We start from the raw sequence: 13,628 nt of genomic DNA, 5'->3' as shown, positions 1-13,628 counted from the left end.
TGGCTTACCCTAGCGTGCAGTAGGCCGAGCTTTTGTTCCTCCGTAGTTTCAGCGGTGCTGATCTCGGCCAGGTAGGCCTTAAAACATTTCAGCCAGTGGCAGAAGCTTTCTTTCGCCTCTGCATCCTGCGGATCGAGTGCTAGACGTCCTGGTTTTAGAGCGGATTCCATGCTTTACTTCGGCAGCTTCTTAAGTGTATTAAATTGATGGAACCATCAATTCAGCGAACACGTGTAGTTGGATCTGAACAGAGGCTTTAATACACTTACAACAGAGCCAGCCTATTCGTCGTTGAACTTCAGATGAACTGCAGGCTGGCTCTAAGGCACTGATCTTTATACATCGGTCCCAGGGGGAGGAGTCCTGGGCGGAGCCAAGGGAGGAGCCCAGTACAAACTCTTGCGTACTCCCAGAGCGACTCTCCCTGGTGGTCGGATAGTGCAACTGCACTTACAATGGTGGATAGTGAACATATATACACGGAGTTATATTGGCAACTATATACAGCATTGATCTTACAACGGGTAGATAACGAACATATATACATGGAGTGATATTGGCAACTATATATAGTGTGAATCACATTCACCACAGTGTTCACGGCTCTGTAGTTTCTTATGGTTTTAGGCTGAGCAATTACCATACCAGGCTGTGATGCAGCCAGATAGGATGCTTTCTATGGTGCACCTGTAAAGGTTGGTCAGAGTCAATGTGGACATGCCAAATTTCCTTACATTTCCTGAGGAAGTATAGACGCTGTTGTGCTTTTTTGGCCAACGTGGGTAGACCAGGACAGATTGTTGGTAATGTGCAGACCTAGGAATTTGAAGCTGTCAACCATATCCACCTCAACACCATTGATGCAGACAGGGGTGTGTACGACACTTCGCTTCCTGAAGTTGATGACTAGCTCCTTAGTTTTGCTGACATTGAGGGAGAGATTGTTGTTGTTGTACCATGCCACTAGGTTCTCTAGTGCCTTGTGTCCATTAGCTATGTATCCAGGTAGAAATACTGATCATCTACCTTCAAGAACCCTCATCTTGAAGTAAAACGAAAGTTTCAAGTATAACTGTTTATGCTATGACACTCAATGCCTTCCCAGAACTTGAGACCTGTAGTCTAACCATCATAAACAGAGAAGCTGCTGCCATTGTCTCACAAGTATGATCACATTCTACCTTTTTTCCTGCAAAAGAACGAGATTCTCCCTTTAAACTTTAATAACTAAGCCACCCATGCTTGTTATCAGACAGACTTTAGAGCAGATCAATGGCCCCCTTTATTGTCTCCAAATTAAAGAGAGTGCCAAATTATAACAATTGTATCAACATTATTATTGGAACAACCTGCAGATCATGGCTGATCTTATTGTGGCCTTAATTCCACTTTCCTATGATTTAATTTCTCCCAATAACCCTCAAGTCCTCTATAGAGCATTTAACATCAAAGACGCAGCCTCAACTGCATGCTGGGATAGAGAATTTCAAAGAGTAGTGACCCTGAAAGAAGAAATTCTTCATCATTTTTGTCTTAAATGAGAAACTACTTATTTTAAAACCGTGCCCCTAGTTCTGAATGAGTGCAGCTCCAACAACACTTAAGATGTTTGACACCATCCAGGACAAAGCATTTGATTGGCATCCCATCCACAAATATTCACTCTCTCCACCATGACAGTGGCAGCTGTGTGCACCATCTACAAGATGCACTGCAAGAATTCTCCAAGTCTTCTTAGAACCTTGCAAACCCATGACCACTACCATCTGGAAAGACAAAGGCAGCAGATATGTGGGAACACTAACAGTTCAGTTGGAAGTTTCCCTCTAAGTCACTTCCCCATCCAGACTTCGAAATATTTTGCCATCCCTTCACATGACCAGGAACCAGAGAACTATCCCAACAAGGGATCAATCTTTGAAAAACTGACAAGAAGTTAAAACAGAACCTATTGTTAAACATTAATGCACGACCAGATGTAAAGTTTTTCTAAAGAAAAATATTGAGCTCCAAATGCAGCATTTCCACAGCTATTAAAGCATACCGTTAGTCTCTTATTAAAAATTTATACCTGGGGACCTTTTGCCTGTCCATGCATGCATCGTAAACGGCTGGCGAGGCAAGAGTGGCGAGGATGGAAGCGACATGGATACTCCTTTAGACACATTTATTTTGTACATATTCTCTTGCATGGAAAATTGTCCAGAACCACCATCTGAAACGCCAACTTGCCCAGAACAGTCAGAGTAGGAATCGCCTGTTGAAACCAAACAGTGTACTGTAAACATTTGCTAAAAAAGGAGACCGACAGCAGAATAGATCTAAATAGTTTCAATATGTCAAAAAATTAACTGGAAGAATTGGAGAAGGAGGATGAAAGGACAGGGATAAGTAGGAGATGTGGGCGGGCGGGGGAAGATGGAACGGGTAGGAGGGCAACAGCAACAGGAACACTTAACAATGAGAGTTAAGAAACAAGTGAAAGAGAAATGGAGAGAAGATGACAATGGTGCAAGGAGGAAGGGAAAGATGAATGCTAATGAAAGGAAGAGGAATAGTAGCCCATTGAACCGGTTCTGCTATTCAATTAGAATGTAGCTGGTCTGTAGTTCAACAAAACATATCTGCCTATTCTTCATATCCCTTGATACCCTTACCTTAAAAAAATAGAGTGTTTAATTTTGAAAATTCTAACCGACTTACCACCCAAAGTATTTTGGTGAACAATTCCGGATTTGCACAATCCTGTGTATGAAAAGGTGCTTTCCAATTTCACTCCTAACTAGTCTAGCTCTAATTTTTACATAATTCTATAACGGTTCTCAATTTCCACATCAGAGGAAATAATATGCCCATATCTACCCTACTGAGTACCAATACGTGGATAAAAACAAATTACTGCAGATGCTGGAAAATGAAACCAAAAAATGAGAAGATGCTGGAAAATCTCAGCAGGTCTGGCAGCATCTGCAGGGAGAGAAAAGAGCTAACGTTTCGAGTCCAGATGACCCTTTGTCAAAGCTAAAAGACATAGAAAGTGGGAGATATTAATACTTTTAAGGTGAGGGAATGAAAGAGGAGTTAGCCACAGAAACAAGGGGGAAAAAAGTGCTAATAGCCACAGAAACCATGGGAAACGAGTGCTAATGGCAGTCCCCAGAGAGAATAAAAGGTGTGAAAGGCTAAACAGCAGAGAAACTAAAATCAGAGGGCAAGCACAATATCCTAGCAATAGTACTGAAAACTTGTGTTCCAGAACTGGCCACATTCCGAGCCAAGCTGTTCCAGTACTAATACAACACTGGCATCGACACGGAAATGTGGAAAATTGCCCCGGTGTGATCAGTACACAGGAATCAGACAAATCCAACCCAGCCAATGACCACCCTATCAGTCTACCTTCCATCATCAGCAAAGTGATGGAAGGAGTCATCAACAGTGCTATCAAGCAGCACGTACTCAGCAAAAACCTGCTCACAGACACTCAGATTGGGTTCCACTAGGGTCACTCAGCTCCTGACCTCATTACAGTCTTGGTTCAAACATGAACAAAAGGGGGCGGCACAGTGGTTAGCACTGCTGCCTATGATGCTGAGGACCCGGGTTTGAATCCCGGCCTTGGGTCACTGTCCGTGTGGAGTTTGTACATTCACCTCGTGTCTGCATGGGTTTCACGCCGACAACCCAAAGCGGTGCAGGTTAGGTGGATTAGCCATTTCTTTTTATTAAAACAGTAAAAAAATATATACAAGGCCAAACGGTACAAGCACTAATTTCGAGTTGGAGAAACAGGGTACCCTCCCCTCAGTATCAATGTACGGGATGGGGGGAGTGGATACTCTGATTATTAAAACAGTTCACAACACGTTTCTACAAAAACAAATGGTACAAGCACTAAACTTTGCATTGGAGAGACCAAATACCCTTGTCTCTGTACCAACAGATGGGAAAGGAAGGGGGTGGTGGGGCGAGAGGGGAATGCAGGGTGGTGGGGAGGGAGGGAGTAAACGTGTTGGTGAAGTGGGGGAAGGGGGGGGGGGAAGGCAAATAGGGCACTGCCTCAACTATCTACGGAGGCAGAAAAATAAAAGAACCTTCATTATGATGTGCCAGGTTCCGGGAGTCCCCGAGAGGGGGTATGGGGCGACACAGTGTCAGGCACGAGTGACACCCACACCCCGCTACAGAGCGTTTTGTGCACCCTGCCCTCCCGACACTGGGCAGCTGACATCCTTCGGACAGTCGCCCTCCAGGCCCGAATCCTCCACCACACAGTGCAGCGGGCGACACGGGCCCACCAACCAACTCAGGGGCTGCCTTGATCCCGCCATCGGGATCATCGGCAGACGGGATCTCCTCAGGCTCCACCCGCGGCTGGCTAAATTGCCCCTTAATTGGAAAAAAAAATAATTGGGTACTCTAAATTTAAAAAAAAACATTAAAAAGTCTTACAACACCAGGTTAAAGTCCAACAGGTTTGATTCAAACACGAGCTTTCGGAGCGCAGCTCCTTCCTCAGGTGAAGCTCCGCTCCGCTCAGCTGCGCTCCGAAAGCTCGTGTTTGAATCAAACCTGTTGGACTTTAACCTGGTGTTGTAAGACTTCTTACTGTGCTCACCCCAGTCCAACGCCGGCATCTCCACATCATAAAAAAAACATGGACAAAAGAGTTGAATGCCAGAGGTGAGGAGAGAGTGACTGCCCATGACATCAAGGCAGCATTTGACAACGGAGGAGAGTTTATGTAGGACGTCGGGATTGAACGCGCTAGCAACAGCGCCGCTCCCGACGGCCCCGGGAAATAATTAGGGAGCCCAGTAGTAATAGTTTCATTGAGAATTCGGAGGCCGTTTCACCAGCACTTCGGGTTGGGGTCAGGGTCAAGGGAAATGCCGATTCGGGGAACCATAGATTTGAGCCAGGGAAGTGGGATGGAAATTTTTGGAGATAAGAACACAAGAACTAGGAGCAGGAGTAGGCCATATGGCCCCTCGAGCCTGCTCCGCCATGCAATGAGATCATGGCTGATCTTTTGTGGACTCAGCTCCACTTTCCCACCCGAACACCATAACCCTTAATCCCTTTATTCTTCAAAAATCTATCTCTATCTTAAAAACATTTAATGAAGGAGTCTCAACTGCTTCACTGGGCAAGGAATTCCATAGATTCACAACCCTTTGGATGAAGAAGTTCCTCCTAAACTCAGTGGGGCAGCACAGTAGCATTGTGGGAAGCACAAATGCTTCACAGCTCCAGGGTCCCAGGTTCGATTCCGGCTTGGGTCACTGTCTGTTCAGAGTCTGCACATCCTCCCCGTGTGTGCGTGGGTTTCCTCCGGGTGCTCCGGTTTCCTCCCACAGTCCAAAGATGTGCGGGTTAGGTGGATTGGCCATGATAAATTGCCCTTAGTGTCCAAAATTGCCCTTAGTGTTGGATGGGGTTACTGGGTTATGGGATAGGGTGGAGGTGTTGATCTTGGGTAGGGTGCTCTTTCCAAGAGCCGGTGCAGACTCGATGGGCCGAATGGCCTCCTTCTGCACTGTAAATTCTATGTAAATCTACTTCCCCTTATTTTGAGGCTATGCCCCCTAGTTCTGCTTTCACCCGCCAGTGGAAACAACCTGCCCGCATCGATCCTATCTATTCCCTTCATAATTTTATACGTTTCTATAAGATCCCTCCGCATCCTTCCAAATTCCAACAAATACAGTCCCAGTCTACGCAACCTCTCCTCGTAATCTAACCCCTTCAGCTCTGGGATTAACCTAGTGAACTACCTCTGCACACCCTCCAGCGCCAGTACTTCCTTTCTCAGGTAAGGAGACCAAAACTGAACACAATACTCCAGGTGTGGCCTCACTAACACCTTGTACAGTTGCAGCATAACCTCCCTAGTCTTAAACTCCATCCCTCTAGCAATGAAGGACAAAATTCCATTTGCCTTCTTAATCACCTGTTGCACCTGTAAACTAACTTTTTGCGACTCATGCACAAGCACACCCAGGTCTCTCTGCACAGTGGCATGTTTTAATATTTTATCATTTAAATAATAATCGCATTTGCTATTATTCCTACCAAAATGGATAACCTCACATTTGTCAACATTGTATTCCATCTGCCAGACCCTAGCCCATTCACGTAACCTATCCAAATCCCTCTGCAGACTTCCAGTATCCTCTGCACTTTTTGCTTCACCACTCATCTTAGTGTCGTCTGCAAACTTGGACACATTGCACTTGGTCCCCAACTCCAAATCATCAATGTAAATTGTGAACAATTGTGGGCCCAACACGGATCCCTGAGGGACACCACTAGCTACTGATTGCCAACCAGAGAAACACCTATTAATCCCCACTCTTTGCTTTCTATTAATTAACCAATCCTCTATCCATGCTACTACTTTACCCTTAATGCCATGCATCTTTATCTTATGCAGCAATCTTTTGTGTGGCACCTTGTCAAAAGCTTTCTGGAAATCCAGATATACCACATCCTTGGCTCCCCGTTATCTACCGCACTGGTAATGCCCTCAAAAAATTACACTAAATTAGTTAGGTACGACCTGTCCTTTGAGCCCACGCTGCGTCTGCCCAATGGGACAATTTCTATCCAGATGCCTCGCTATTTCTTATTTGATGATAGATTCTAGCATCTTTCCTACCACCGAAGTTAAGCTAACTGGCCTATAATTACCCGCTTTCTGCCTACCTCCTTTTTTAAACAGTGGTGTCACGTTTGGTAATTTCCAATCCGCCAGGACCACCCCAGAGTCTAGTGAATTTTGGTAATTTGTCACTAGTGCATTTGCAATTTCCCTAGCCATCTCTTTTAGCACTCTGGGATGCATTCCATCAGGGCCAGGAGACTTGTCTACCTTTAGCCCCATTAGCTTGCCCATCACTACTTCCTTCGTGATAACAATCATCTCAAGGTCCTCAGCTGTCATAGCCTCATTTCCATCAGTCACTGGCATGTTATTTGTTTCTTCCACTGAAGATCGACCCAAAAAAACCTGTTCAGTTCCTCAGCCATTTCCTCATCTCCCATTATTAAATCTCCCTTCTCATCCTCTAAACAATCAATATTTACCTTTGCCACTCTTTTTTGTCTTATATATTTGTAGAGACTTTTACTATTTGTTTTTATACTCTGAGCAAGTTTACTCTCATTATCTATCTTACTCTTCTTTATAGCTTTTTTTAGTAGCTTTCTGTTGCCCCTAAAGATTTCCCAATCCTCTTGTCTCCCACTAATCTTTGCCACTTTGTATGCTTTTTCCTTCAATTTGATACTCTCCCTTATTACCTTAGATATCCACGGTCAATTTTGCCTCTTTCTACCGTCCTTCCTTTTTGTTGGTATAAACCTTTGCTGAGCACTGAAAAATGGCTTGGAAGGTTCTCCACTGTTCCACCATAAAGTCTTTGCTCCCAGTCTACCTTAGCCAGCTCTTCTCTCATCCCATTGTAAGGTCCTTTGTTTAAGCACAAAACACTAGTGTTTGATTTTACCTTCTCACCCTCCATCTGTATTTTAATGGGAGATGGGAGGAGAAAGGAATTAAGACACAAAAAGATTTGTTTCTTGGGGGTCGGTTGGTAGGATTGAAGGAGCTGGGAGTATGGGCTGGAGCAGGGGGAAATATTTAGATACATGCAGATTCGAGACTTTGCCAGAAAGGAGATACAGAGCTTTGATTTGATTTGATTTTCATTGTCACATGTATCGAAGTACAGTGAAAAGTATTTTTCTGCAGCCAAGGGAACGTACACAGTACTTACATAGTAGACAAAAAGAATAATTAACAGAGTAATTGACAAATGGTACATCGACAAACAGTGATTGGTTACAGTGCAGAACAAGGGGCCAAACAAAGCAAATACATGAGTGAGAGCAGTCGTGAATAGTGTTCTTACAGGTAACAGATCAACCCGGCAATGTGGAAAATTGCCCAGGTGTCAGTACACAAGGAACCGGACAAATCCAATCCAGCCAATGACCGCCCTATCAGTCTACTCTCCATCATCAGCAAAGTAATAGGAGTCATCAACAGCGCTATCAAGCGGCACGTACTCAGCAATAACATGCTCACGGACGCTCAGTTTGGGTTCTACTAGGGTCACTCAGCTCCTGACCTCATTACAACTTTGGTTCAAACATGAACAAAAGGGAGCTGCACGGTGGCACAATGGTTAGCACTGTTGCTTCACAGCTCCAGGGTCCAAGGTTCGATTCCCGACTTCGGTCACTGTCTGTGGATTCTGCACGTTTTCCCAGTGTCTGCGTGGGTTTCCTCAGGGCCCTCCGGTTTCCTTCCACAAGCCCCAAAAGATGTGAATATTAGGTGAATTGGACATACTGAATTCTCCCTCAGTGTACGCGAACAGATGCTGGAGTGTGGCAACGAGTGGATTTTCAGTGCAGTGTTAATGTAAGCCTACTTATGACAGCAATAAAGATAATTTATTACTACTCGATGACATGAGATTTCATGGGGTCTGTTGTCAATGTTCAGAACTCCCAGGGCCACTCCCTCCCGATTATATACCACCCGTGATGGATCCGTACTGCTGGTTGGGCAGGATATAGCTAGGATAGTGACAGAATATCCAGGTGACTGACTAAGGTGCGATTCGGCGACTATAGCTACGTCAGGCTGTTTGCTGGACCCGTCTGTGGGACAGCTCTCCAAACTATGGCACAAGTCCTCAGATGTTAATGAGGTCTCTGCATGGTCCAATGGGCATGGTGTGCTTTTATCAACGCCGAAATCGATGTCAGGTGGACCATACAGTGTAGTTCCATTCTTACTTCCTCGGTTTGATACAATGGAATAACTTGCTCAGCCATTTCAGAGGGTAGTTTGCCACATTGATGTGAGTCTAGAGTCGCATATAGACCAGGCTGGCAGATGTATTTCCACAAAGGATATTAGTAAACAAGTTCTCTCTCCACAGATGATGTCAGACCTATTGATATTGTCCAGCATTTTCTGTTTTTGTTTCATATTTACAGTGGTATTCTATGATACCAGCATCTGCAATAATTTGCTTTCATCTCAGTAACCGGACGGCTTTTAAAACAACCCAGTAAGTTTCATGGTTATTAATGAGACTTTAGTTTCATATTTGTATTTAATTATTTGAATTTAAATTCCCTCCGGCTGCAATAATGGGATCTGAACTCCAGGCTTCTGGATTATTGGTCCAGTAATATCACCCCTATTGTACTGGTCCTGTAAAATTGCATTATTTAGTTTATATTTCTAATTTCTTACACAAGTTCATGGATAATATTTTATTGTTTTTTTGATATTTTGCAACAATAACTATGATAATGGCAATAAATGGACGTGGCTGAAGTCGGAAATAGGCAACCAGATTACGCAATTAATATTGTAGCAGGTGCCAGCTCCAAGTGAAAAATCTGTCAGTGATTTGATTGTGTAATTTTCTCATTACTAACTGGTGTAAAGTCATTGCTCCCATTGTGACCCAGTGCAATCCTCAACATGAGATTTATTCTAATACCACTCCATTGTGACCCAGTGCAATCCTCAACGTGGGATTTATTCAAATACCACTCCATTGTGACCCAGTGTAATCCTCAACATGAGATTTATTCAAATACCACTTCATCTAAGTGCACCACCGGCAGACAGGAATACCCGTCCCAACTTATTTAGAAGCTGTGGACAAAGAATTCTAAAGCTGTGATGTTAGTGTGAAGACCTGACAAATTGAGCTCCCACCCACAATTAATTTTCAATATTCCTAGGGCAATCCACCGAGTAATAAAAAGGAAGACATGCCATAATCAGCGTACTCCTAATAATTTGAAGTCATCTTCCATGCTGAAGGAATGGAATTATCAATAACTTATTAATGCATTTATCTAACCTAGAAAAGAACCCTGGAAAATAAGAATATAGCTAAAATTTTCTGATCAGTTTTTTGTTAAGTAGTTTCAAACCAAGTAGACAGTAATCAGAAAAATTAAACGATCTTTAGGTTTATGTTTTGAAAAGGGGCCCATGCCTCACAGGAGGTCTTATGCAAGATTTGCTCAAATTTTGAATAACCCATTTCTATAATAACCCATGTTCTAGAATAACCCATGTTACTAAAGTGGCACTTAGCTACTCACATCTAAATTAAATAACACCCAACAATTTTAAGATACATACCCAAAATGATAGTTAATCAAAGTTACATGTTAAGTGACTAGCGAAACGAGACTTCAGGTGGCGGCCATGAAGGGAGTGGTCGTATATGCAGCTCCCGTTCATGGTGGTCTTTTTGTGGCCTTCACGCCAGTTTGTAGCAGGAATTTTGTAGGAAAAAGGTGCAGAAGTGAGAAGAGAGTGACCCCTAGTATATGGAGCTGCGGGCCAGAAGTGCCCGGAAAAAAGTAAACCAGCTGGCTGAGGCGACTGAGGAGCGGCAACACACGGGGAGATGTCGGACGGGCAGGGTACGGCCCTGCTGGTTCAGTGGTCGACGGACCAGCTGGTGAGCTTCCTGAATGAGAAGTTCACCCAACAGCAGAAAGATAGTTTGGAGGACTTGACCCGGGCAGTGGACTCGATCAAGGCGGTGGTTGACCGCGTGACGAGACTGACAGCCCAGGGTCAGGCGATCCAGAAGTTGGAGGAGCTGGCGGGGGAGCATGAGGAACAAACAGTCCACCTCGACAGCAGCAGAGATAGGGCTGATGCGAGACCAGCAGAAGCGACTGCTGGAGAAAGTGGAGGACCTGGAGAACCGTTCTCCTAGGCAGAACATCCAGATTGTGGGCTTGCCGGAGGGAATCGAAGGAAAGAAGCAAATCGTTTTTCTGAGAAGATGCTGGAGAAGCTGCATTTGTTCAGCCGTTGGAGGTGAATCAGGCCCACGGGCCGCCGAGGGCGATGGTGGTACGATCACATCGGTTCCTGGATAAGGAACGTATATGAGGGCCAGGCACACAAAGCGATGCACCCGAGAAGGTGTCGTAATTCGGGTGTTGTAACCTGCTCGCCTATGGGTGAACGATGGGGGCCAGGAGCTGTACTTTGGCTCGGCTGAGGAGACAGTGGACTTTATGAAGGAAAATGGACTGGCAGGAGAAGGGAGACCTTGAACTTTGATTTAGGAGAAGTGAAGTGCATGTATTGCACTGTGAAAAACTTTGGGGTTTTTTGTTGTTTGGGTTTCTTTTGTTTTTTCCGCTTTTCTGTTTTGTTTGGGGTTAGGCTGGTTAAGGGATGAGGGGTGGGTCTCTGTGTTTGGACCGCGGGAGGGATTGTTTGTTTGATTTTTTACTTCTTGCCTTTGTTTTGACTGCTTGCATTAAGACCGGGAGGAGGGGAATCAGTGGGGGGTAGGATGCTAGGCGCCATGGGCGGGGGCTGCCAGACTAGCTGGACGGGCTAGTTCATGGAAGCAAAGTGGGGGAGGGGTGGCTGAAGATCGATGTTGGGGGGGGGGGGGGGGGGGGGGGGGGGGACTTTCAAAGCGAGGGAGGATGGTTGATGACGGTTGTTGCCCGAGGGCGGGCCAGGGCAGGTGCGGGACATGGGCCTGGAAAAGGAGGTGATGGTTGATTGGGCGGGGAAGGGGGCAGGGTGCTCCCCCGAACAGGCTGGTCACGTGGAACGTTCAGGGACTGAATGGGCCAGTCAAAAGGGCCTGCGCGTTCACGCACTCAAAGCAGTCGTGGCCATGTTGCAGGAGACACATTTGAAGGTGGGGGATAAGATTAGGTTAAGGAAGGGATGGGTTGGACAGGTGTACTATTCGGGGTTAGGCAACGAGGGGGGTGACGTTCTTGATTAATAAGCGGGTAGCATTCGATGCGGGGAATATAGAAGCGGACCTGGGGGGGTAGATATGTTATGGTTAGTGGGAAGCTGGAGGAAATGGCCATGGTATTGGTAAATATGTATGCCCCCAATTGGGATGACGTTGTGTTTGTTAGAAGTGGTGTAGTGGGTACTGGGGAAGATCCTGGACCTAGATTCACATGGAGTGATTATGGGGGAGATTTCAATACGCTCCTGGATCCAAAGTCGGACCAGTCACAGTCTAGGTCTGGGAAGGTATCAGCTATGGCGAAGATGCTCTGGGGGTTCATGGAGCGTATGTGGGAGGGGGTCGATCTGTAGAGATTTGGGAGGCTAAGGACTAAGCAGTTTTTGTTCTACTCCCATGTGCACACAGTGTATTCCCAGGTAGAATTGTGATAGACAAGACACTGCTGGCTGAGGTGGTAGATGCTGAATATTCAGCAATAGTGGTGTCAGGCCACGCCCCACACTGGGTGCACTTGCAAGTCAGCAAAGGAAAGACACAGCACACGCAACTGAGGTTGGATGTGGAGCTGTTAGCGGAGGAGGAGGCAAGTGAGCAAGTGAGAGGGGCAGCACGGTGGCACAGTGGTTAGCATTGCTGCCTACGGCGTTGATGACCCGGTTTCGAATCCCGGCCCTGGGTCACTGTCTGTGTGGAGTTTGCACGTTCTCCCCGTGTCTGCGTAGGTTTCGCCCCCACAACCCAAAGATGTGCAGGTTAGGTGGATTGGCCAAGCCAAATTGCCCCTTAATTGGAAAATAAAAAATAAAAAAATAAAAATAATTGGGTACTCTAAATTTTTTTAAAAAGTGAGCAGGTGAGGGAGGCCATTCGGGGATGTATAACGATCCATGACACTGGTGAAGTTTCGGCAGAAGTGGTTTGGGAGGCACTGAAGGTGGTTATATGGGGGGGGAAATTCATCTCAATTCGGGCCCATGAGGAGAAGGCTGAGTGGGCACAGTTGGACAGACTAGCAGGCGAAGCCCCGGGACCAGACGGATATCCGGTTGAGTTCTATAAAAAGTTTTCCGGGCTGTTGGGGCCGCTTCTGGTAAAGGCTTTTAACGTGTCAGAAGAGCTGAGTGTGCTCCACTCAACGTTATCGCAGGCATCGATTTCCCTTATTCTGAAACAGGATAAGGATCCCGAGAGCTGTGGGTCATATAGGCCTATCTCCTTGCTAAATGTGGATGCAAAATTGCTGGCAAAGATCTTGGCCACACGTATAGAAGATTGTGTTCCAGGGGTAATAGGGGAGGATCAGGCAGGATTTGTTAAGGGACAACACCTGACATCCAACATTAGGCAGCTCCTTAATGTAATAATGAAGCCTGCGGAGGGGCACGAGGTCGAGGTGCTGGTGGCCATGGATGCAGAAAAGGCCTTTGATCGGGTGGAGTGAAAGTATTTGTGGGAGGTCCTGGGAAGGTTTGGGTTTGGGCAAGAATGTGTGGATTGGGTCCAGTTGCTCTGATCAGGTGCCGGGGGCGAATGGACAGACATATTTCTGTCTGTCGGGAGATGAGACAGGGTGTCCACTCTCCCCAATACAGTTTGCCCTGGCCATAGAGCTTTTGGCAACAAACTGAATATGGGCACGAGTGAGGTTTTTTCGATCCAAACAAGGGGGCAGGAGAGGAGACTGAGGGAGATGCAATTCAAGGTGGTGCGAGGGAATCTTTAGGTAGCTGGGGATTCAAGTGGCAAGGGACTATGGTCAGCTTCATAAATTAAATTTGGACAGGTTGATTGAGCAAATGAAAGGGGACTTCCATAGGTGGGTCGTGCTCCCGC

The 13,628-nt window shown here is 45.9% G+C and overlaps 1 protein-coding gene across 3 annotated transcripts in view; it reads right to left on the bottom strand.

Annotated features, from left to right (window-relative positions):
- The window catches only part of LOC119961966 (protein TANC1-like), a 145,192-nt gene extending 142,889 nt beyond the window's left edge, over positions 1 to 2,303 (bottom strand). For 2 of the 3 annotated variants that reach the window (XM_038789625.1, XM_038789627.1), the window contains exon 1: positions 2,072 to 2,303. In XM_038789625.1, coding sequence (XP_038645553.1) covers positions 2,072 to 2,288 — 217 coding nt within the window. In that variant the 5' untranslated portion in view covers positions 2,289 to 2,303. The remainder of the gene's footprint in view (positions 1 to 2,071) is intronic. The other variant, XM_038789628.1, reaches the window with a different exon arrangement.
- Positions 2,304 to 13,628: the final 11,325 nt, after the last annotated feature.

Source organism: Scyliorhinus canicula, chromosome 2 (assembly GCF_902713615.1).
Source record: "Scyliorhinus canicula chromosome 2, sScyCan1.1, whole genome shotgun sequence".
In the NCBI taxonomy this organism is placed as follows: domain Eukaryota; kingdom Metazoa; phylum Chordata; class Chondrichthyes; order Carcharhiniformes; family Scyliorhinidae; genus Scyliorhinus; species Scyliorhinus canicula.
Note: the sequence above shows the minus strand (reverse complement) of the source record. Positions and strands in the feature narration are given on the sequence as shown.